This window comes from Paroedura picta, chromosome 5, assembly GCF_049243985.1.
Source record: "Paroedura picta isolate Pp20150507F chromosome 5, Ppicta_v3.0, whole genome shotgun sequence".
Classification (NCBI taxonomy): Eukaryota; Metazoa; Chordata; class Lepidosauria; order Squamata; family Gekkonidae; genus Paroedura; species Paroedura picta.
The window spans coordinates 43,361,721-43,386,208 of record NC_135373.1 but is presented as its reverse complement, the minus strand read 5'-3'; the positions used below and the strand labels follow the sequence as shown (position 1 = coordinate 43,386,208).

General features: G+C 46.7%; 3 protein-coding genes and 1 long non-coding RNA gene across 4 annotated transcripts in view; 2 read left to right on the top strand and 2 right to left on the bottom strand.

Annotated features, from left to right (window-relative positions):
• Window positions 1–5,372, bottom strand: part of COL8A2 (collagen type VIII alpha 2 chain) — a 167,398-nt gene extending 162,026 nt beyond the window's left edge. Inside the window, exon 1 of the mRNA XM_077337546.1 lies at window positions 5,091–5,372. The gene's annotated coding sequence lies outside the window, so the exon portion shown is untranslated. The remainder of the gene's footprint in view (window positions 1–5,090) is intronic.
• LOC143837566 (uncharacterized) overlaps window positions 1–24,488 on the top strand; it is a 92,151-nt gene that overhangs the window by 35,058 nt on the left and 32,605 nt on the right. The gene's annotated exons all lie outside the window — the stretch shown is intronic.
• LOC143837561 (uncharacterized) lies at window positions 16,068–19,711 on the top strand. The gene is made up of 4 exons (XM_077337543.1): window positions 16,068–18,051; window positions 18,519–18,602; window positions 18,780–18,863; window positions 19,143–19,711. Exons 1-4 carry the CDS (start codon window positions 17,430–17,432, stop codon window positions 19,640–19,642), a joined length of 1,290 nt encoding a protein of 429 aa, XP_077193658.1. The 5' UTR covers window positions 16,068–17,429; the 3' UTR covers window positions 19,643–19,711.
• Window positions 20,118–21,055, bottom strand: LOC143839039 (uncharacterized). Its single transcript, XR_013231545.1, has 3 exons — window positions 20,599–21,055; window positions 20,360–20,479; window positions 20,118–20,228 (listed from the first exon to the last, which is right to left on the bottom strand). It is a non-coding gene; the product is annotated as an uncharacterized LOC143839039 (long non-coding RNA).

The following is a 24,488-nucleotide window of genomic DNA, read 5'->3' as shown; positions in this document are numbered from 1 at the left end:
ATTCCTATCCCAGAAGCTAACGGGAGTTTCTTGCAGTCACATTCCATGTGGCACTGTTCTCAACGTGGTTTTGCTATTGATGCTGCAGCAGTGCCAGAAACAAGAGGCTATCTGCCATGTACTAAAGCAAAAGGTCATACCAGAAGTATTTACTAGATTCCAAACTTTCCTACTGTTGACTCTGCAAGCTGAAAAAATAGAAAGGTAAAGGTACACCTAATAAGATTTTTAAAAAGCCATGGGGTAATAATTTGGGGAAATGTTATCTCAGTGGTTACCAAGACAGTCCCCCCCCCCGAAAACTTCTTCATGGTTATCTAATCCTTTATATTCCACTTTTAGTGCTTCTTTAACAAAGAAAACATTCAGCAACAAGTGTAGCAAAAATAAATGGCAGGAGAGTGCATCTGGACATGTGCAGAGTGCTTCGCCCTTTTCACAGAAATACCACATATTTTGGGTTGGAGAGCAGGGCTTCCTGCCAAAGACAAAGTGCAATCCCAGATTAAATTATATCAGGTTAACCAGGGCTCAAAACAAAATTCACTACCAAAAAGTGAGCCTTTCTTTAAAAAAAAAAAAAAAAAGCCCAGATTTCGATTTGGGAACTTTTGGAAACATGTTTTAATCAAACTCTTGTTGATGTAATGGTGACACTATTAAAAAATAATGTTGCTTCTAGATACTAAGTCTAAGGTTGCCAACTGACAGGTGGGACCTGGAGGTTTTCTGAAATTACAACTGATCTCCAGATCGTCTCCTGAAGAAAACAGGTTCCTCTCTTTCCAAAACACCACCCTCCCCAAAACCTTCCTCAAATCTCCATGAATTTCCCTACCCAGAGTTGGTAAACGTTATACTAACTCAAATTCATGTTCTAAAATTAGGAGAATATTAATTCACCGACACATTCTTTCAAATTAAACTCTGAGGGAGAGAGGCTGGTTCACCTAACACAGGCCCAATCCAGGAGCCAGCTTGGTGGAGTGGTTAAGAGCGGATATACCCAAACAGGTAAATCATAGTGGGCTGAATCATAGTGTCAGCATTCTGCAGTGGCTAAGAGTGGTGGCTTCTAATTGAGCAAGCCATGTTTGATTCCCTGCTCCTCCACATGCAGCCAGCTAGCTTAGTGACCGTGGACATGTCACAGTTCTGTTAGAGCTGTTGTCACAGAGAAGTTCTCAGAATTCTCCCAGTCCCACCTACCTCACAGGGTGTCTGTTGTGGGGAAGGCAACTGTAAATATATAATAAATAAATGAATAAATAAATAATAAACAATCTGCCTCGAGACTCCTTCAGGTAGTGAAAAGCAGAGTATAAAAACCAACTCTTCTTCTTCTTACTGGCTTGCCCATGTCTTGTGCTGTGAGATGTCAGGCATCCAAGATGGATTCTGACAATTGCTTGGGAGCAAACAGGGTTCTAAATTAGTATCTGAAAGATCCTATGATCAGGTTCAAATCCAATTACACTTTCATTTATTATTATTCTACTTTTACCCCACCATCCCCAAGAAGGGCTCAGGGCAGCTTGCTGGATTGCCATGGACCCATGACACTCTCTTAACCTAACTTATATCGCAAGGTTGTTGTAAGTACGTATGACAAAAGAGAAAAGAATAATGCATATCACCATGGGCTTCATAGAGGAAGGAAGAGATTTTTTTAAAGAAGAAGAAGAGTTGGTTCTTATATGCTGCTTTTCTCTACCTGAAGGAGGCTCAAAGCAGCTTACAATCGCCTTCCCTTTCCTCTCCCCACAACGGACACCCTGTGGGGTGGATGAGGCTGAGAGAGCGCTGATATCACTGCTCGGTCAGAACAGTTTTATCAGTGCCGTGGTGAGCCCAAGGTCACCCAGCTGGCTGTATGTGGGGGAGTGCAGAATCGAACCCAGCATGCCAGATTAGAAGTTTGCACTCCTAACCCACTACACCAAACTGGTGTATAAAGTACCAAATAAATTAAAATGAGTGCCTAAGGGAAGCTTTGGGAACTTCTAAACCTTACCACAAACTCATGGCCTTAGGGCCAATCCACTCTGGCCCTAACTCACAAAATGGGGGGGGGGGATACTGCTTTATTTTACTGCATGGTTGTATGCGTTACTAAAGTAAACATATGAGAAGCCCTCTGAATACTGGAAGGAATATATACCTAGTGCTATTTTATCACATGTGTCATGATTTTGCCCTGACCCCAATAGCACAGGCTAGCTTGATCTTGTCAGATCTCAGAAGCTAAGCTAGTTCAGCCCTGGTTACTTGTTGGATGGGAGACCACAAAGGAATACCAGGGATGTTATGCAGAGGCAGGCAATATCAAACCACCTCTGTACAACTCTTACCTTGGAAATCTTACAGGGGTCACCAAAAATTGGCTGCAACTTGATGTGGGGTGGGAAATGTGATTTTGTCTTTAGATAAGAAGCACAAAGAGGACTGCATTCTACAAATGACGTACACAATATAAAGAAAATTAACAGATTAATTAACTTTCAAAAGAACCCCTAAGTATTGGACTAATCTTGGGTCCTGAATTGTCAAGGAGAACTCAACAATGTGGTGAAATCAGCAGGATGATGTTCGGCTAGTCACAGCCTTGATAGTACTGTTCTGACCAAGCAGTCCTGTTAGAGCTCTCTCAGTCTCATCTACCTCACAAGGTGTCTGTTCTGGGGAGAGGAAAGGGAAGGCAATTGTAAGTCACTTTGCGACTCCTTCAGGCAGTGAAAAGTAGGGTATAAAAACTTATTCTAAACAAAACCTCTAAAATAAACAAAATCTCCTGATCAATTTATCAATCACTTGTTAGTTCTTAAAAGCTACCTTCTCCTCACTGCCATTGTCAAAATATAAGAGCTGAGTTCTGGCAAAGGACCGGAATTGTACAACTGAGATGCTATGACTGGAAACGCCTCACTCTCACTTTAGAGCAAGGAACCACTACTCAGGATCAGAAGATGAGAGGAGGTTGGTGTGAGAATGCTCATTAAGAGCTGGCCCATGGCAAAATAAAGAGCTGACAAACTACTGAAAAACATGGAAATCCAGGAAGATTCTTGGCCTTGCTCTCAAGAGCTGCACTATGGCATTCTTGTGCGACACCAGAACTTTGCAACTAGGCCACATGAGCCTGCCAGAATAAGCTGAGCGCGTTGGCATTCAAAGTTCTAGAATGCCGCCACACCTGCCTGTTATCCTTACCAGAAGGAAGGATGCCCGATTTCTGACTGTGCTTTTGGTCCCTGCCGAGGGTTAAAGTGGTAGTATGAGTCCCCTTTTCAAATCGAGATGGTATTAAGCACAGTTTCGTCACGGCTCAATCTTTTCAGTGCCAGGATTCAAGCCTGCAATACATGCTCTTTTCAAAACGAAGAGAAGGCCTCTGGCCATGGGCAGAGCCTCTCTCCCTCGCCAATAACAACCCACTCCTGCACGTGAAGTTTTGAAGGGGAGATCTATCAGAGCAGTGCACGCGCGGCTTCCAAGAAGAATTGAGCTCGTTTTTGAATGGAGGCACTGTTCATTTTCCAAACTTAAAGTCTGTTTCCAGCAGTGACTCCTAAGCAAACGGCACAGCATTCCAAAGCAGGATGAAAAGGTGTGGCATTGCAGACATGCAGTCTGTCTCTTAAATATATATATATATATATCTTTCACTGTTTGCCATAACACCATGAAGATGGCAGGCGTCCAGGTTACCAAGTTATTTGAAGGGGCAGTCTTTACGGCACGAGCCTCAGCTCTTTAGCAATCTGACAGGTCCCTAAATCTAAAATCCCCCTTAACACACGTAGAACACCCACCTGAGAACTCCGGAGCCAGATAAAACAGGGAATGCTCCTGTACCCCTCAGTTAACACCCCTAGAACGGCTCTCTTGTGTGAAAACCCAATTGTGCCCCACCTACAGAGCAAACACCCCTCTCCCTGTTTTACAAACTCACACGCCCACTGTGATACAACCCTAGAGAGACAAAACGACACTTGTTCTTCTTCTGGCTAAACAATAGCTACGTATCCAGTTCTATCCCCCTCCCAGAAACCGGCATCATTTGCGTGTCAGCATCCAAATGGTTGCAAGATGCCGCAGGCACAGAGAAGACTTTGGGGGACATTTCAGTCTCGTGCCAAAGATGATGCATCGTTTGTGGGGGCAGTGCAAGGGATTCCCCCATTTATTCTCTCCTTCCCCCCCACCCCACAACTTTGTCAATATTTTAGAGCATTGATTTATTTTTAAATTAAAGCAATTTTAAAAAACAGCTCTGGAATTTGCTGGTTTTATTTTTAAAGTTGCCTCGGCACAGCTTCTTCATCCAAACAAGAGCGCTCCGATCCACTTATCATTACTAATTAGCATTAAATTGTTTCTTGGGCCTGAGGACAGGAAAGAACGACTAAACGGACCCTTTCCCAAGCACAGTGGGACAGCCAACCTCTCCTGTCTCTCTCTTCCTTTCAATAAAACATCCAAATAAAACAAGGTTACAGGGATGCAGGTAAAAATTTCTCCTCTCGAAACAGGGCAGCTTCTTTTCCTCAGAACTCAATATCCATATGCTGAAGTTTGAGACTCCCCCTGGACCTTCCACTTTTCCATTCCCCCCCCCCATCCTTCACACACAATCTGCCCCCTTTTCCTCCCTTCGCTCATAGATAAACGTGCCCTAGATATTGGAAATTAGCTCCATGCCGAGCCAAAACTGCGGCAACAAACACAGGAAACGGGAGACCGCAACAAGGCAAGATTTTGTACCAAAAAAAAAAAAAATGCTTCTGGGGAAACGTATGATTATTACTATATTTTCACTAGCTCATATTTCCAAGGGAGAGGGCAAGTAGGTATGGAAATTTCTGGGCACGCAACGGGCTTGGGATGGGAAGACAAACAGGCAAGGCTTGGCTCCGGAGGTACCTGGAGGACAGGAAAGAAAGAAAGAAAGAAAGAAAGAAAGAAAGAAAGAAAGAAAGAAAGAAAGAAAGAAAGAAAGAAAGAAAGAAAGAAAGAAAGAAAGAAAGAAAGAAGAGGAAAAAGCCCCACACATTTGCAGGCGTGCTGTTGGCAGAAGGGAAGCACCTTACCTTTGAGGAGGGTTTGGAGACGTTGCTTTCCCTCACCCTCCTTGCGGGGCTTGCGGGGGAGCCGGCGGGGCACTTGTCGCTCCTTAGAATAGCCTCCCTAGTCCCTGGGAATCGCAGCGCCTCGCTGCCGCGGGAGGCACCTTCGCACAACCCGAGAAGAAGAAGAAGAAGCAGCGAGCGAGGCGGGGAAGGAGGGAGAGGGGGGAAATCAGAGGGGGAAACGAGCGAGGACAGGGCAGAGCCAGGCGAGGCTGCGAATGAGCGCGCGAAGGAAGGAGCCAGCAGATTTTCACAAGTGATTTCTTTTCTCCCTTGTTTTTTTTTTTTTTTTGGACGGGCGAATTCAGCTCAGGAGGCCAGGGTTGGCTGCTTGAAAAAATTTCCCCCCCTTCTCTTTTCTCCCCCTCCTTTTCTCTTGAGCGCCTTCCAGCTTCTGAATTGTTTTTCCTTTACAGAGAGACGCAGGAGGGAGCGTGTTATTGAAGGTTTCAAATAAAAAAAATTACAATAATAATAAAAGCCCCTTCTTTTGTGGTGAATTGTTTGGGAACCGGGGGAAAGTAACGAGGTCTTTTTTTGGGGGGGGGTGCTCCTCAAAATTGGCCTCCTTCACCCCCTTTCAGTGCTAGAGCTATTTCGGTCCTTACTCTTGCATCTAATGATGGGTCTTACTACAATCCAGCCCCCCTCGCCCCCACACACACCAAAGGCCCTCCAAAAGCATAAAATGCACAGGAGAAGCAGCCCTTTGGCCATCCGCAGTGGGTAACAAGCTGGACCACTGCAGATTGATGCTCCTCAGTGCAACGCACATCTGGCTGGATAATGTGCTAAAGTCATCATTGGTGACTGGATTGTCCTGTATGCATGAATCAGTGTCTCAGCACATCAGTGCTACAATAGGGAACAACATCTGGATGCAAAGCTACTCTCCTTAGTGGTGTCCTAACATTTTAGGTCAACATGAGGTAAAAGAAACTCAAGGATGTTTGTTACACCAATAACCCCCAGTGTTGTGGGTCCCCTTGCGTTTCCTGGTGCCATGGATGTCGTGATTCTAGGGTTGCCAGGTCCCTTTTGGCCACGGACAGGGGATAAGTAGTTTGGGTCACCAGATCAAGGTTGGGCAACTCCTGGAGATTTGGGAATGGAGCCTGGGGAGGACAGGGACCTCTGAGGAGTACAATGCCATAGAGTCCATCCTCCAAAACATCCATTTTCTCTAGGGGAACAGATTTCTGTAGTCTGGAGATGAGCTGGAATTTCAGGGGATCCCCAGGTCCTGCCTGGAGGCGGGCATCCCTGGCTGCTGGTGTGTTTACTAGTATCCACGTATTTACCCAGTCAAAGTGGTAAGGCAGCAGACATGCAGTCTGAAAGCTCTGCCCATGAGGCTGGGAGTTCAATCCCAGCAGCCGGCTCAAGGTTGACTCAGCCTTCCATCCTTCCGAGGTCGGTAAAACGAGTACCCAGTGGAATTCGTCGTTATGCATACCTGCCTTCGTAGTGGAATCCAGTTGCGTTTCTATCGTTTCCCACAGGTTTCCGGTCTCGGCAAAAATCGCTACCCAGGAAGCGATATTGCCGAGCTTTGTTCCGCCCCTGGCCATCAAGCAGCCAATGGGCGGCCGTTATCATGATCCCAAAAAGCCCCTTTCCCTTTAAGGAAGGTTTTAAAAAAAAAACACGTTGCAACGAATCTGCGTTGATTCGTTGCAACGGAGAGACCCATCTAGCTAGCAGGTGGTGTTTGAGCTGCCGTTTCATCGTTGCCATGCTCCCCCCGAGTGGGAAAAAAAATGCTTCCCCCCCGCACGGGCGTGATTTTCGGCCGAAAATACAGTGAAAAATAAAGGGAAAATAAACCAGCGAACAGGGCTGTGTGTTGTTTCGTGCTTGGTGACTTAAAACAGCTCTGCAGCCAGGGAAGCCTCGCTGGGTAAACAAAGGCTTGCCGGTGTGTTGATCTCCGCTCGCTTGGAGAAAAAAAAAATGGCGATCGCTTCGCCGGAAGATCAGAGGAGAGAGCTAGGGGGAGGGACTGCAGAAACCGCAACAATGGTAACACACAGAACTTTCCCGCTATTATTGCAGATTGGTTACAAGAGTGTAGCGCTTTCCGGAGGGTGAATCCACTTTTTGGGATTTTCCTGAAAGCGTTACAACGAAGAGCTTTTTGCAGATCGGTTTCAGGAGTGTTGCAGATTGTCAACGACGTTGTGCATAACAGCAAAACATTAGCGATTTCAATTTGTAACCATTGTGCTATTTTGGACTAGTGCGGAATGGCCCCTAGTTTTCCTTTACCTTACTGGAGCAGGAGGTGCTTCAGAAGACCTTTTAGAAGCATCATCTTTGTGTCTACTGGGAATCAGCTTTGTCCATTATAAAAAGGATACTTGCCCTGGAAATTCCCAACATTTTCTGCTTGCCTTCCCATGGCAATCATTTCGTATTTGGTCCTGCTTCTGTGGCAGCCATTTTCTTATAGCACCCACTACCTCTTTTCAAAACTTGAGTCTTGTCCACAGGCTCAGCACGTTCTAATACATATCAGCAGTTTGAAGTATCAGAACTGCTAACCAAAAAGATGTGAGAGAGGCTTGCCTGTGAGGGACACTGGGGATCCCTAGGAAGTAATTGTTAGGCCACTCAGACAAATAATTCTCAGAATTCCTTCTGAGAAGCCATGACAAGTTGACAGGTTTGCAACGTCTTTAAAATGGTGGCATGAATATGGTGGAGACGCAGCATCACATCGTACTCCTTTGCCAAAAACACAAACTATAAATAGCAGCAACCTACCTAATGAGTAGGATTGCCAATTTCCAGGTGGGGCCTGAAGATGTCCCAAAATTACAACTGATCTCCAGACTGCAGAGATCCATTGGAGTGAATGGCTGCTTTTGAAGGTAGACAATTAAAAAGGCTAACAATTAAAAAACTATAACAATTACCCCATAAAAACTCCATTAAAGAGTACATATAGCAACCCACAAGATGGCGGGAACAACTATCCCACCACAATCTACAGAGTCCAGCCAGACAATTCAGCACTAGTTGTTATTATGTTACAAGGGATGCCCAACTAGGGTGGGACCCCCATCATCCTCCTATCCTCCATGATATCCTCATAGCAGGTTGGTTAAACTGAGAGATAGCAACTAGGCCAAAGTCACCCAGTAAGCTTCATAGCAGGGTGGGATTTGAACCTGGGCTCCCAGATCCTAGTCTGAAACTATTGAAACTCATGTCTGCTCATATTGGGTTACCACTTTTTATTCCTTTTTTAAATGGCTACCTGCCACACACAAATGCAGCAGAAATGCAACAGATGATGTTTTTTTAATGCAACGAGTTTACTCTGGATGTTATTTTAGAACATACATTCCTCACACATTGGATAATGCACTTTCAATGCACTTTAGAAGCAGATTTTCCTGTTTACAGCTGAGAAAGCACATTGAATGTGCATTATTCTATGCATGTGGAATAAGCCTATATAGTTCAGGAAGGGATCTCACAGCTACCTCTTCCCTCACTCCCCCAATGATACCAGAGGAGAGCAAAAATACTTACACCCTTTCCAATCTGGCCTGGAGGAAAATTCGTTCCCGACACTGAAGTGGTGATCAGCATGTAAGAGAGGGCCATGAGAGTCCAGCATTGATTCATCCTTTCCTGCCCTCCCTCTCATAATCTGCCAACATCCACAGAATCAGTTCACAGAATCTTCACCTGTTATTGTACTTTGTGGATTTTCTGCATTTTTAAAGTTGCATTCCAACTCAGGAAGTTTTGAAAGTGAAACAGTGGTACAGCAATATATTCAATGTACAACAAATATATAAGGTGTATTTATGCAAGATCAGTAGTGTGCATGATTCAAAAAAACATTATGAAGAATATCCTATGGGGGCATCAGAGGAGATAAGTATTTAACATTGTTAGATTAAGAACTTGCTGATATTTTTCAAATAGTCTCATCTTTTGTCCTGATTGGCTTATTTGGACACTTCCGGCTCCTTTGAGCACACTTCCCCCCTGTTTGCCTCCAGAACAGACACAACCGACTGAATGAATGGAGAAGACAGTTGGACAGACTCCTAGGATTCTTTCTCCTCTCTATATACAAATGTTGTTTCTCTTCTCAATAAAACAGTTTTATTCTTTTAAACAGCTTAGTGCTTTTCATCTCTTTGCATTGTTAAACTTTGCCAACAAACTGCCCTGAGACATCATAGTGAGGGGCAATATATAAACTGAATTAATGAACAAATTGTGCGGGGGGTTGGACTAGAAGACCCAGGAGATCCCTTCCAACTCTATGATTCTATAAGAAAAGCAGGCTATAAATTCATGAAGTAAATAAACATCATTCCCCACTCCTTATCTCCATATCAAATAAAAGATTCTCCTGTTTCATTTCTGTGGACCTGGTTGCTGTTAAATTCCCTCCCACAGCGGTCATATTTTATTCTACCAAAATTTAGATTATATATGCTTGGGGGCCAAGGAATTCGTTGACGCCACTACACCAGCTTGGTGTGGTGGTTAAGAGCAGGGGTAGTCAACCTGTGGTCCTCCTGATGTTCATGGACTACAATTCCCATGAGCCCCTGCCAGCAAACGCTGGCAGGGGCTCATGGGAATTGTAGTCCATAAACATCTGGAGGGCCGCAGGTTGACTACCCCTGGTTAAGAGCAGCAGCCTCTAATCTGGAAGAGCTGAGTTTGATTTCCTCACGCCTCCATATGCAGCCAGCTGGGTGACCCTGGGCTTGTCACAGACCTGTTAGAACTGTTCTCTCAGAGCAGTTTCTTCCAGTGCTGTCTCAGCCCCACCTATCCCACAGTGTGTCTGTTGTGAGGAGAGGAAGGGAGGATGATTGTAAACTGCTCTGAGACTCTTTCAGGAAGTGAAAAGTGGGGCATGAAAACCAACTGCTCTTCTTTTTCTATAAAGGCACGTGGATAAACTACAGTAATGGATAGTGTGGAATCTTTTCAACTCTCCTCAGCTTTCACAAGTATGCCTGGTTCTTTGGATGCTGAGCTAGAACAGAAGTAGAATGTTCCGGATGTTGCCATCATCGCCTTCATGTCTTTTCCGTTCTTGCTAGCTCCAGCTCATCTATCATCTGCTGGTTCTCTGTTTTAGTTGGCCACCATATTAGGAGAATTTCTTGTGCGCATTCACGAGATGTCTTGCTGACAGGTGTTCACGGCCCAGCCTGTCTCACATTTGTACTCCTCAGACAAAGGCCAGCTGAAGGAGTTTGGTCACTCTAAGCAAGACAGACTTTTGCCTGGATAAAAAGCTTGGATGGGAAACGAGGCTTGCCCCTGAGCCTGTCAGGTTCAGACAGATTGGGTCCTCACCTCTCAACAGAAGAAGCAAGGCCAACGCTGAGCGCCAGGAAACAATATCTGAAGGAAGTAAGGTGCCAGCGAGAGTCTCTAAAGAACAGTTGTCAAAGAGTATCCCAGTGTGGATTGCCATACACTCCCTAATACCTCAGCTGTTCCCCTGGAGATTTGATCTAGAGCTGCCTACCTCCACGCATGACTGTATGTTTCTACTTGGGCTTTTTGCCATACTGAAAGCAGATCCCCCTTGGGAACAGAATTGTGCATAAGTGCAACCAATGGCTTATAGGTATCTTCTATGACACCACTTCTGATAAATTTGTGTTTACTGTTTGAAATGTACTCTGGGGTCTACTGGGATTCTTGTGAGGTCTTTGCCACTGAGGAAAAAACTTTGAAAGTGGTTGTTACCAGAGAGCACTTTGGTTAAGATGGCAAATAAAATAGAAATAAGAAAAACAGACAACTCATCTTATTTCTGTTATTCCTGTTCAGGATTTTTGGTGGTTTCTACTTCCAGGCAAGGCCTGGGGATTTCCTGAAAATACAAGTGATCTCCAGACTGCAGAAATCAATTCCCCTGGAGAAAATGGCTGCTTTGGAGGACAGATTCTATAGCATTATACCCCTCCTCAAATCCCACCTTTTCCAGATTCTACCTCCAAAATCTCCAGGAATTTCCCAACCTGGAGTTGGCAGCCTTGTAACACTGCTATGTGTACTTGGCAAACAGTGATTTGTATGCCCCTCCTATAAAAATATTGAAGAAGAAGAAGAAGAAGAAGAAGAAGAAGAAGAAGAAGAAGAAGAAGAAGAAGAAGAAGAAGAAGAAGAAGAAGAAGAAGAAGAAGAAGAGCTGGTTCTTATATGCCACTTTTCTCTACCAGAAGGAGTCTCAAAGCAGCTTACAATCCCCTTCCCTTTCCTCTCCCCACAACAGACACCCTGTGAGGTGGGTGAGGCTGAGAGACCCCTGATATCACTGCTTGGTCAGAACAGCTTTGTCAGTGCTGTAGCAAGCCCAAGGTCACCCAGCTGGCTCCATGTAGTTGAGCAGGGAATCAAGCCCAGCTTGCTAGGTTATAAATTGGCACTCCTAAACACTACACCAAACTGGCTTTTAAAAGAAGAAAGGGGGAAATTATGCACTCACAAAATCATTTTTAAGTAGAAGTATTCCTCTAGAGACTGGGACAACAATGTGATGTCACACCTTTCTAGGTCTCACAATAAACTCTTTTCAGCAATCCTTAGAGAGGACTCCCCACCAGCACCACTCTGAGTGGCAGCAGGAAACAGGAGGCAAGGGGTCTCCATTCCCAGGACTCTTCTTAACTTTATGTACAATTAGGAGAGGAAGTCATGACTCAGTGGCATCTGATTCATATGCAAAATATCATCAATTCAATCCCTGGCCTCTCCAGTTAAAAACAATCAGGAGTAGGTGATGCGTAAGATCTTGATCTTAGACAATGGGGAGGTGCTGCCGGTCAGAGAAGACAATACTCAAGGTAATGGGCCAATGATCTGATTCATTATAATGCAGCTTCATGTGTCCATGTGCCTATGGTGTTAAAATTCTAGAACAGGGCAACAGAAGTCCAGAAAATTATCTGTTTCTAGGCTGTACAATTTCATCCTGCCAGTGGGTGGGGACTGAATGCTTAAATATTTCCTGCATAAGGAGCCCCCTCCCATGCAAACATTCTTCCCTCTCTCCCTCTCTGTGCTGCTTTTCCTTCATGAACCTGTCTATCTGTGACCGGTACCTTGATTCAACATCAGGACAAGAACAGCAGAGGGCATTGTAAGATGGGGCGTGTGCACGGGAGAGAGAGAATGCAAACCTCAAGAGCACAGACAGGGTTCTGCTTGTAACTGGCAGGCAGGCCTTCGAAAAACTGCATGTTTGGCAACTCTGTCCCTTTAAGAGCAGTCTTGCTGGATTAGACTAAAGGTCTCTGTCCAACATTCTGTTATTAATTGTGGCCAGCCAGATGCCTCTGGAAGATCAGAAGCAGGCAATGATGACAACACCGTCTTCTGTTGTTTTGTTCTTTGCATCTGGTATTATTTGGACACATTCTGCCTCAGTACCTGTGGGTTCCATGTAGCTGCGCTGGCACTTGAGAGACTCATTCCATAAATTAATGGTGCATTGCTCTCCCCCCCCCCCACTCCCTGTTTCCACGATTCATCTTTTTTTAAACCACCACAAGTGCTTTCCTCATAGGGAAGGTGTCATGGTTGAGAAGTACCTTCACGTTTGTAGCTGATGTATCTTCTACTTTTTAGCTTGCTTATGGTCTGTTTCATTTTAAGTATTACCAAATGTGTTTTTCTGCACTGAACTTCTTTTTAGGAAAGTTAGGTACTAGTGCAAAAGCTGAGCCATCGAGTCCAACCCAAAGAAGCAGTCAGAGATAGGGGCACATGGCAGAGACTTTCCTATAGAATCGCCGAGGGTCGGACATGACTGAATGGATATCATCATCAATGCGGTCAGAATAGGGGCAATTCACATTATTTTGCAGGTGCAGAGAACTTCAGTGTGCATGAACCTACCACTGATTTTCTTAAGGTTATGGATTGCATCTAGTGAAGCAGTATGCACATGCAAAATAGTGCCTTCTCCAGTTCAAACAGCATGGTGCCTGATGGGGTTGAAAGTATGACAAAGATTCAGGTTGGTAGTTGTTTTGGTATGAAACAACAGAACAAAGTTTGAGTCCAGTGGCATCTTTAAGACCAACAAAATTGTATTCAAGGTAGAACTCAGAAACCTTTATTAGCATAATCAAGGTATAAGCTTTCATGTAGATGCACACTTCCTCTGATAGGTAGCTGTGCTGGGCTAATTTCACACCCATTGGATAATGTACTTTGAATGCAGTTTAGTAATTGTTTCCAAGTAGATTTTCCTATTTTGCACAGAAAAAAATGAACTGTAAAAAATTGCTAAGGCATGTTGAAAGTGCATTATCCAATATGGAGTTCCCTCCAGCCAGCAACTTCTGCAATCAGCCTCTCTTAGGAGAACATCATGGTATGTCCATGGTAATATTCAAGCAACTTATCTACCACAGGAGGGAAACCATACAGGCACCATGCAAGTAAAGGTCAGAAACAACAGGACAAAGTGGCACCTATAAGACCAACACACTTTAATGTTGAGTATAATCTTTCATGTGCATGCATACCTCATCAGATACAAAAGAGAATGTTAGTACTCCAACATGCAGTTTTCCTAGCAATTACTTCAAGTTAGTATAGTACTAGGGTTGCCTCCAGAGCCTCTTGTGGCGCAGAGTGGTAAGGCAGCAGACATGCAGTCTGAAAGCTCTGCCCATGAGGCTGGGAGTTCAATCCCAGTAGCCGGCTCAAGGTTGACTCAGCCTTCCATCCTTCTGAGGTCGGTAAAATGAGGACCCAGCTTGCTGGGGGGTAAAATGGTAATGACTAGGGAAGGGAATGGCAAACCACCCCGTATTGAGTCTGTCATGAAAACGCTAGAGGGCATCACCCCAAGGGTCAGTCATGACCCAGTGCTTGCACAGGGGATACCTTTACCTTTACCTTTGCCTCCTGCATATTTCCAAAGGAAGGAACTAATGGTGGGCTTCTAGGATTATGATGAGAGTTACAAGGACGGGGATTTTCATGTAATACCATTCCATTTTGATGCATTACATTAAAGTAGCTTTTTGCAGTTATAGTGGATGAATATTTTCCCATGAGGATCTTGGTACAGATGAATGTACCACCTGAAAAGGGCGTAAACTTCAAAGCTAAATCATTTCCATACCTGTTGAGTAATGCATTTTAGAGGGAGATTTTCTTGTTTCACACAGGCTGGATAATGCACATTCAATGCGTTTTAGCAGTAGATTTTCCTGTTTCACACAGGAAAATCCAGCTGCAAACGCATGTTGAAAGCGCATTATCCAACATGTGTAGAAATGATTCTACCGTGTAGTGAAGTTTAAGCCCTTTTCCGATGGTCTATTCATCTGTACCGGAATCCTGATAACTAAGGAGTGAGGCAGGTGGGGGGTCATCACCAGCAGCCACCTGCCTGAGACTCAGATGGGAATGAGCTCAAGTGTCTGCTGCTAAGTCAATGGCCCAAGCCCCAGATGGGGTCAGTGTGAGTGGCTGTCACAATAAGCAGGCAGCCTAAGTGTTTGCTGCTAGGGGCTCATGGGAATTGTAGTCCATGAACATCTGGAGGACCTCAGGTTGACTACCCCTGGCCTAAGCCACAGGCTGGCGATAGCAGAAGGAGTCTGCTATTTTTATTCCTTTTGGGAGGTGGGGCTACGGGTGGTTGGACCCACTCAGCCTGATTCCCAGAATAGCTGCCCTCTTGCCCATTGGCTTAAGACCACCCCTGCCAGTGATCCCGACATCTCTCTTGATTCCATGGATTGGCACTGCCTGAACCTGATTTTTTTCCAGACTTAGGCATGCCTGAATGGACCTAATCCAGCCAGCAAGTGCTGTATTCCTCCCAGCATGCGGCATCAACTCTGCTTAAATTTGCAGCTGTTGACAGGTGATACAAGGGAGGCCAGCCCAGCTTCCTTGACCATTTCCTCCTTCAAAGCAAGACAGAGAGTGTGGAGTGAGCATCCTGTTCTATCCTACGCCAAGCTCTGCCGTTAGCAAAAAGATTAACGGGGGAAGGGGCTTTGGGAGAGCACTCAGAAGAAGGATTAACTTGGATTCTGGCACTCAGATGCTGTCACGTTTAGAGATCTTTGCCAGTGGGCAGTTGATATGTAGCCAGTGATACCGTCTGTTCTTGTCCAAAAATATGTTACAAAATTCACTTGTTTGGCTACTTTTTTTGTTTGTTTGGGGGGGATTTTTCTTCTGAAAATAACCTCGTTATAAATTGAACTATGCACAACAGGAAATTAGGCATGAAGGCCACTAAACACGGCTTTTCTTAATTATCCTAATGTATTTCATTCGTTAGGGCACTGGATTTCACCAGGTTTGGGAGTGGGGGGGGGCAGGGTGTTTCTCCTGCAATCTCTTGTGCAAAGTGCAACCCATCCACGAATACAGATTGATAGATCTCAGGACAGGTTGTATATTATTTATAGTTGGGCCTGGGAAGCTAGCTAGATAAGGGGGGGGGGGGGAGAAAACAGAAAGTCATGTGCCATTTTGACATCTGCTCACAGGTTTTTCATCACAGTGCTTTTTGGGCAGTGTGAACCATAGAGCAGGAGTATTCAACCTGTGGTCCTCCAAATGTCCATGGCCTACAATTCCCATGAGCCCCTGCCAGCATCCATGAACATCTGGAAGACCATAAAGGCTTAAACTGAGGCATCTGCTGCTGATTTCTTCTTCTTCAATGTCAGTGATCATGTGAACCAGCAATTTGATTCAATCTTCGATTGCCCATAACAGCTCTTTGGCAACCACTTTAGAGCGATTTTCTCCAGAAAGCTGTCCTTTGTAGCTTGATTTTCGCAGACCAAGGCTTTCTGTCTTAAAGATACTGGCTTGAATTGAAGTGCTAATTGCAGGCATTAATTGCCTAGCAACATCATTCCCTCAGAGTAACCGATGGCCAATGACAAGGGAGACTGAGGGGCATTTCCCACGGCTTAAAAATAGCACAATGGTAGCTGATTGAAAACGCTACTAATTTGCCATAACGCACGACGTCGTAAACAATCTGCAACAATCCTGAAACCGAACCGCCAAAAGCGCTTCGTTGTAGCGCTTCTAGGGGAATCCAGAAAACTGGATTCACCCTCCGGATAGCGATACACTCCTGCAACCAATCTGCAACACTAGCGCTAAAGACCTGTGCGTTACCATTGTTGCGGGTTCTTCAAAGTCCCTCCTCCCGAGCCTGTCCTCCAAACTTCCGGCGAACTGTTCGCCATTTTTTTTTTCTCCGAGCGAGCGGGGATCTACGAGGCAACGGGACAGCGACTGGCTTTCAAGCACGATCACTTTCGGAAATTCTGCCCGGACACCACAAGAGTTTTTCACAAGCACAGTGGCACACACCGTCACGTTCCCAAAATTTGCCCAAAGCTTAAAACCCCGTCTACCATCGGCCAGTCCTAGCGGAGTCAACGTACAGGGAGCATTTTAAAAAATTTTCCTCTGAGCGTGCCAACGAACGTTCGCCGCTCGCAGTCTCCTGCTTAGCTTAGAGGGGTTCAATAGACATGATTCGTGGTGATATCATGAGGGGCGGCTTATGTGTAGTGGGTCTTTGTGTGGTTCCCGGTGCGTGCTTGTGCTTGGGTGCGGACAACCCCTTCCATTGGCGGCTAGACCTCCGGCAAGCGGAGTTGCCGTCCCCCGTTCATTTTAAAAAATTTTCCTCTGAGCGTGCCAACGAACGGTCGCCGCTCGCGGTCTCCTGCTTAGCTTACAGGGGTTCAATAGACATGATTCGTGGTGATATCATGAGGGGCGGCTTATGTGTAGTGGGTCTTTGTGTGGTTCCCGGTGCGTGCTTGTGCTTGGGTGCGGACAACCCCTTCCATTGGCAGCTAGACCTCCGGCAAGCGGAGTCGCCGTCCCCCGTTCATTTTAAAAAACATTCCTCTGAGCGTGCCAACGAACGTACGCCAGTAACATGTCATGTTTGGTTGATTTATGCTGTGGCTGGTGAATATTATTGGGGAACTGCCGAGTACTGCCGCACTTGCTCTCGGTTGAACACCGGCATGCGTTTGTGTAATGGCGGACATTTTCCTAAAATGGCTCCCGCTGCATGTTCAAACTGCTCTTCTCGCGTGTAAACGAATACGCGCATGCGTTAAGTCAAACAACAAGGGCGCCAATCTGGCCATTAGGAGCAGATCCTGTTCCCGCGCGAGGAGTTTTGAACGTGACATGTGACCTGATGTGGCCAATGTGCGTGTCCCCTGCTGCCCTCCACCAATCAGGAGCCGGCTAGTCCCTTTGTCTTTGTGTGCGGGAAGGTATATGATCCGTTGCACCCTGCACCTCCCACCACCATTTTGCTCAGCTACTAGCGAAAGCAACATGGAATCGTCTTCTCAAGCCTCGTCCGTCCCTGCAACCGGCCGTGGCCCTACTTGGAGGGACGCGGAGATCAGGGACCTGATCGGGATTTTCTCGGAGGAGAAAATCCAGGACGCGTTCCAGTCCTCCCACAGGAATAGGGAGGTTTTTGAACAAGTGGCTATTAAGATGCGCGCCCTGGGCCACAACAGGACCGGCCTTGAATGCCGGTCGAAGACCAAGACAATGAGGGCAGAGTATATGCGTGCCGTGAACCATAATAAGGGTTCCGGCAACGAAAAGGTTACCTGCCCCTACTTCGAGGAGCAGCGCCAGCTGTACGGGGACGGGGAAGGATCCGGCAGGCCGAAGCGCGTCGGCCGGAGCCTTAAGGTGGTTCGGAAGCCGGCTGCCCCGGTCGAGGAACCACCCGCTGAGGAGGATCCCGGCGAGGGAACCTCGTCCAGCTTTCGCCCTCCACCCCCCGTCCAGCAACGAGCCGCGGAATCGGTAACGCTGGACCTGATCGCCATCGCTCCTGGGGAGCAAGAGGAGGCTCCTGAGCAAACGCCCCTTGCCTCCGGTAAGTGATTTTCTTTTTATTTTATATTTCCTTTTGAGCAAATGTGTGTTCTGACGTTTGGGCATCGTTTTCTCGTGTGTTCGTTGCAACGCATAAGATGGTAGGCTGTGGAGTGCTTGCTGTGTTTACTATTTGAAACGGTTTTAATTTTATAATTTAATTTTAATTTTTAAAAGATTTTAAAAGATGGTAGGCTGTGGAGTGCTTGCTGTGTTTACTATTTGAAACGGTTTTAATTTTATAATTTAATTTTAATTTTTAAAAGATTTAATAAGATGGTTGGCTGTGGAGTGCTTGATGTGGTTAGTATTTTAAACGGTCATGTTTAACCCACAGCCCCAAAATATTTGCTGCATGCCTCGCCCATAGGCCTTCTGCAGTACTTTGGCTCACTACTTTGGGAGCTTGCTTTGTGGTTCATGGTGTATGCTTGCTCATTTTTCACTATTTTCTGCTCTTGTCCACAGAGACACAGTTGCCAGGGACGGGGCCCCTAGAGTCTCCAGCAGCACCTGACGTGGATAGTGATTCGGGGGCATCAACTAACATTGGTAAGTATTAGTAAAAATAGGGGGGGGCTGTTTTAACTGCTTTGTGCTTTTCTGTTTGTGCAGGGCAGCAGCACTGCTAAGAGAAAGAAGAGAGTCCCTCTGCGTTGCTGGTGTAGGCTTTGAAGCTGGCTTTGCCACCCTTTGGTCCTAGATCTTTTTTTTTTCCTTTTTTTGCAGATTTCATACCCGGAACACAGGAGGAGGAACAGCCTGGGGTGCTTGGACCTCCTGCCCGGCGCAGGCGGATACAGATTCAAGATGGTGAGCGTGCATGACCTGTTCCTTTCGAGCCATAGCTGCAGGACAATGTCGCTAGGCACTAACCATGTGCTCCCTTTTAATTGTTGAGAGTCCTGCTGTGAAAGTAGGCAAAAGTAAAAGCACAACATGGGCAAACAAACAATAGCCATGTGCTCACCGGGGATTGTTTAAATTCTTGGCAGGAAAACACGGGGACAAAAAAGGACACCATGTCCACCATGGTGTGTTTTGACTTTTTTGATGTTACTAACAGTTTTGTTTCTCATTTTTTGCCAACAGAGGTTCTTTCAGATGAGGAGGAGGAACCACCCCTGCCTCCAGGCAGCCCACCACCTAGAGGTGCGCTCCCAGCAGAGGAGAGGCTTACGAGGGAACGCGGCAGGCTGAGGCGCGTCTTCGTCTTGACAAGCGTGGGAGAGAGGCTCCTTGAGCACTGCTATGAGGAGTCACGGCGTGCCGCGGCCGCTGACCAAGCCATGCTCACACTCATTGCCCAGGAGGGGAGAAAATTGAGGGCAGTCCTTAGAGAGACAAACCAAATCCTACGCGAAGGCGTGGAGGAGGTGCGACTGATAAGGAGACTCATGGAGAGGGCAGTAGCGGTCATGGAAAGGGCCTACCCTCCACAAATCGCCCCCCCACCACCACCCACACCAACACCACCACTTCCAGCACCCACCCCACCAACTCCCTCTCAGAATGCCTCCACCCAAACAAGAAGGAGGACTATTCTCGGAAAGAGAAAAATTAAACCAGCAGACAAGTACTCCCCCTCCTAGTTTTGCCCACTTTTTCTATTTCATGTTATCTGTGTTTTGTTGTTTGTTGAATAAAGTTTATATTTTTGACTCTGTCTCTGTGTACCCTACTGTAGAATCTGCAAGGCTGAAAGCGGCCTCTCTAGTGATTGTGTATATTGTGGTACTGCTGTGTGGGTTGGAGGTTGGAGGGGTGTTAGTTCAAGGAGTTTTAGGAGTGTGGTGTGGGGTTAAATATGTGCGAGTTTAAGAAGTCACACTGGAGTCTTGTTATAAAATTTGTAATAACATTTTATTTTAAACAACATTTTAACAGGGGAAAAACATTAGGGAATGAAACTTGGAGCCCCACCAGCACCACCACCCCCCACCCCCCTGGAAAACCTATTTTTTTTAACAAAGGTATACATTTAACAGGGGAAAAACATCAGGGAATGAAACTTGGAGCCCCCCCCCAACCCCTACCCCAAAACACAAACAGGAAACAAAGCTCAGTTCCCACCGCTCCCCTCCCCAGCCCCTTCCATCGCCCTAACTCTCCTGCACAGCCGTCCCACGGTCCCCCTAACTTTGCGCCGGAAGAGCTCTTCGTCCTCCTTCTTCTTAACTGTGGGGAGGGAGAAAAAGTACACATTAGTACCACACATATTTTCAAATTTCTTTAGTTTACATGCATACACTTTTAAGTGGCCTTAGCCACAGTGTGAGATGAGTTGGGCAGTGGGGAACATAACCTACGTTCTTCCGCCTCCCTCTGTTGCCTGTGCTGCTCAATCTCCCCTTTCAGCTCTGCCACTTGAGCCTCCAGGGAAGTAACTCTGGCCTCCATGGCACGCAGCCTTGCCTCCACAGTTTCAGCTATAGAAATCAAACAAAGAATTTAATAACACTTCAAATGGGAGCATCACAGCAGGCTCCCATATGGCTCCATGGGGGTACACACACATGGGTCTCCCGCACAGGCATAAAACTCTCACCTGCAGCCTGTCCCGAGGTGGAAGGTCCCTCTTCCTCCCCCTCCTCACGCTCAGGTGCTGTTGCCAGCTTGGATGGTGATTGTGTGGCTGGGCAAAGAAAAAGACAAATCATAATTAAAAGCACACAAAACAGAGATGAAACACAGCTGGTGGACACACCACAGTTAGAGTCTAAGCGCATAACCAAAGTGGTTCTACAGTACTGGCTGGCTAAGTCTGAGGGGGTTGACAGCATCTAAATACTTTCTCGAATTTCATTGGGGACAGTAGGGGAAAGAGGCAGCTAGTCATTCCATGCATGTTTAAGGGCAAAACACAACGAGGGCAGCACTCACCCATATGCCTCCTCATGTCCAGGGGGGGCTTCCCAGCCTTCTCCCATATTTTAACCATCTGGTCGTGGAAGACCGTCCTCCCACTTGGCTGCGGGATCCCCCCCCACTGTTCCAGACTGTTTAGGAAGTCCAGCTTAAGGCGCTTGAATTTTGTCCAGACCTGCTCCCAGGTCCGGACGTAGCCCCTCTCCCTCAGCTTTGAAGCCAACACCAGGTAGGCACCCTTGGTGTGGCAATGGGTGCTGGCCATTAGGCGGCCAACACTTTTTGATTGTAGCACAAGCTCCAGAAGTGCCTCAGCCTCGGCGCGCTGCCAGAAGGAGCCCTTCCGTGGCTTCGGCATCTTCGGAATGACGGTTAGGGAACGAACGTGCGTTGCTCCGATCGACCACCCCGTTTTTTAAATGTATCAAAGCTGCCCACCAATAAAATTATTCCTTGGAACATGAGTGGATTGATCCTCCGGTTTGACAGGGGTCGCCAATACTTCCTGGCTACCCGCCTCCCCGAACTTTCCCCATTCAGCGCTTCCGTATTGTGTTTGTCAATTTCAGTGGGGAGTTAGCATTTAGGGCTGTCAAAGTGCTTTTGGACCAGAGAATCCCCGTTTTTTTGCTGGCAAAGTACACAAACCGCACAAGACAAGGTTAAACAAAGAACACAAAACTTTATTCAACAACAGAGTAGGAAAAACAATTAAACACGCCTCCTGTTTCTGTAGATGTGGGTGGCTATGGCGTCCCGAACCTTGCACCCCTCAGCATATATCCTTTTTCTCCTTGCTTCAGGGATGTCCTGTGTATCCTGAAGGACTACAGGTTCAGGTTCGTCCTCAGGGAAGGGGATGTTATGTCCCTTGTCCTCGCATATGTTGTGCAAAATCACACATGCGATTATCAGCGGAGTCACATTGTCAATATGTACATGGAGTCGTGACATTAAACAACGGAACCGTGACTTCAAACGTCCAAAGGCACGCTCCACTACATTCCTTGCCCGGGAGTGACTGAGGTTGTAGTGGCTCTGCACGTCCGTCCTTGGCCGCTTGTAGGGAGTCATGAGCCAGCGTCGTAATGGGTAGGCTCCGTCCCCGAGGACCAACGCCGGCACACGCACGCCCTCAATGGTGGCGGTGGGGTTTCCTGGAACAAAGACCCCTTCGTCCATGGCTTTCCTGAGGTTGGATTCCCTGAAAACAAGGGCATCATGCCTCCTGCCACTCCACCCCACCTCGGCATCGATAAACCGGCCGGAGAAGTCCACTGTTCCTTGCAGGAGAACAGAGCAAAAGTCCTTCCTGTTCCCGTACTCTTTTATGCTTCCCCCGGGGGCACGGATAGGGATGTGGCTTCCATCGACGGCCGCAAAACAATGCGGGAATCCAAGCCTGGCAAACCCGTCCATACTCTGGAATAAGGGAAAGAAAAGAATATAAGCCATGGCATGTCAGCGTGGGGTGTATCGCGTCTTCGTTGCTGACCTGTCAAACAAGAAAAAAAATTTAAAGGGCAAAGGGGATAGAATGACACTCACCGCTCCAAGCCGGTCTCCGAGGCACACGACTTTGCTGAACAATTCCGCCTCCATGGCGAGGCAGAACTCCTTAAGGATATCGCCAACCGTAGTGACTCCGAGTCCGAATTGCTGGGCTACTGTCCGGAAGTACTGAGGGGTGGCCAAGTACCACAATGCGGCAGCCACCCTTTTTTCAACTGGAACGGGGCGCCGCATGCCAGTGACTTGCCTCTCCATGCGTCCACGTAGAGCCTCCACGAGTTCAAAAAATGTCCCCCTCGACATCCTGAAGTTGGCAATCCAGTGGTCATCATCCCAGCGAGTCCACACAAAATTCTCCCACCAGTCAGAGGATCGTTCGTCCACCCAGAACTGTCTGGGGAACCGGACCTCTGCCAGAGCTTGCCAGCGTTTCTTGGCCGCCATGGTTACCCTTACAGAACGTCTTCTGCTGCTGGTCAGCGTTCCGGCCACCCGTTCTCGGTACTCCGCGATAGCAGACGTCCGACGCGACAAGGCGATATTCATGCGCTGGACCACCGCGAGCATGTAAGCCAGCAATTGAAAAATAAGCCTCTCCATTGCAACGTTGACCTGTGCTGCGGGCAGTAGGCTACGCAAACAAAAGAGTGAGGCCGACCGCGTGTCTGCCCAGGTGCATATAAGCAGGTAACCTGTGGGCGTGTACTGTGGGCGGGGATTAACCAATCAAACATGTCAATGCATCTGGTTCCTAGAAAACAATAGAAAACACGTTCCAAGGGCGCCAATGATTGGACGATAACGCGTTGCTACGGGGTTTCCTGGGTTTTTTAAAAAAAAAGGGAACCCCGACAAGTTCGGCTTCAGGGTCGAGGTCAAAGGTGTGCCTGCAGTTTGATTGACGGGCACGGGAGGCCAGAAGCGCTAAAAAGGGACCTCCTTTGTAGCGATAAGACGGAGAACCGGAAGCCTGTGGGTTACGAAAGTGGCGAGAAGTGAAAGTGCCAAATTCCGCAAAAACCGCAGCTGTGCGTTACGGGCACGGCTAGTTACATTTCGCTACTTGAAGTAGCGCTTTCACAAACGGCAACCAAATAGCAACTTTGAGCTCTGTGCGAAATGGCCCTGAATGACAAGGGAGGGACTATAAGATTCAGCGTCTCAAAATGTAGAATATATGACATGTTTTTCTGTGAGTGCCATCAAACATACATAACTACGAACTTAAAGGATGGGGTATATTAAAATGGTGTTTAGTGCTGCATCCATAAGGGGCCCAGGGCAGCCTTGGAAAGTAAAGTATAAAGTCCGGGATATGTGAAGTGTAGCATTCTGTACTCTCACCAGGAAATGGAAGGCTATGCCTCAAGATCATGGCAGGGATTTGAACCCAGGTCTTCCCACGCCTTATGAAACTCTGACCACTTCAGCATACTGCCTCTCAAACTGTTTTCTCTTTGCCATCGACACACTGTTCTTTTAAGCATCACAGAAGTGAGGTGCATCTTTAAAAACAGCAACTTAAGAGGTGTCCTGCTGGGTCAACTAGTATAGCACCCACTTTCACCCAGTAGCCAACCACTTCCTCTGGAAGGCTGACAAATAGGGCACAGATACCAAAGCTTTCCTCTGACGTTGCTTCCTAGCACTGGGATTGCAAACATTCTTATGTGGTTCCTTATAATCTTTAACAAAAATACTGTCCTCTCCCTTCCACTTCTTTTCTCCATGCAAGAAAACTTTAGCTGCTAAATGTATAAGTTCATGGTGAAAAAACAAAGGAGATCTGTGGAAAGGGTAGCTATGCTGCTGACTGAATATGGCAAAATATGTTCCATTTCATTCAAACATTTAGAAAAGCACTGGGGGCTGGGAGTACCCAACTTTCTGCTACCTAAAGGAGTCTCAAAGTGGCTTACAATTGCCTACCTCTCCCCACAACACCCTCTGAGGTAGGTGAGGCTAAGAGAGCTTTGAGAGAACTATGACTAACCCAAGGCAACCCAATAAAATCAGAATCCAGTAGCACCTTTGAGACCAACAAAGATTTATTCAAGG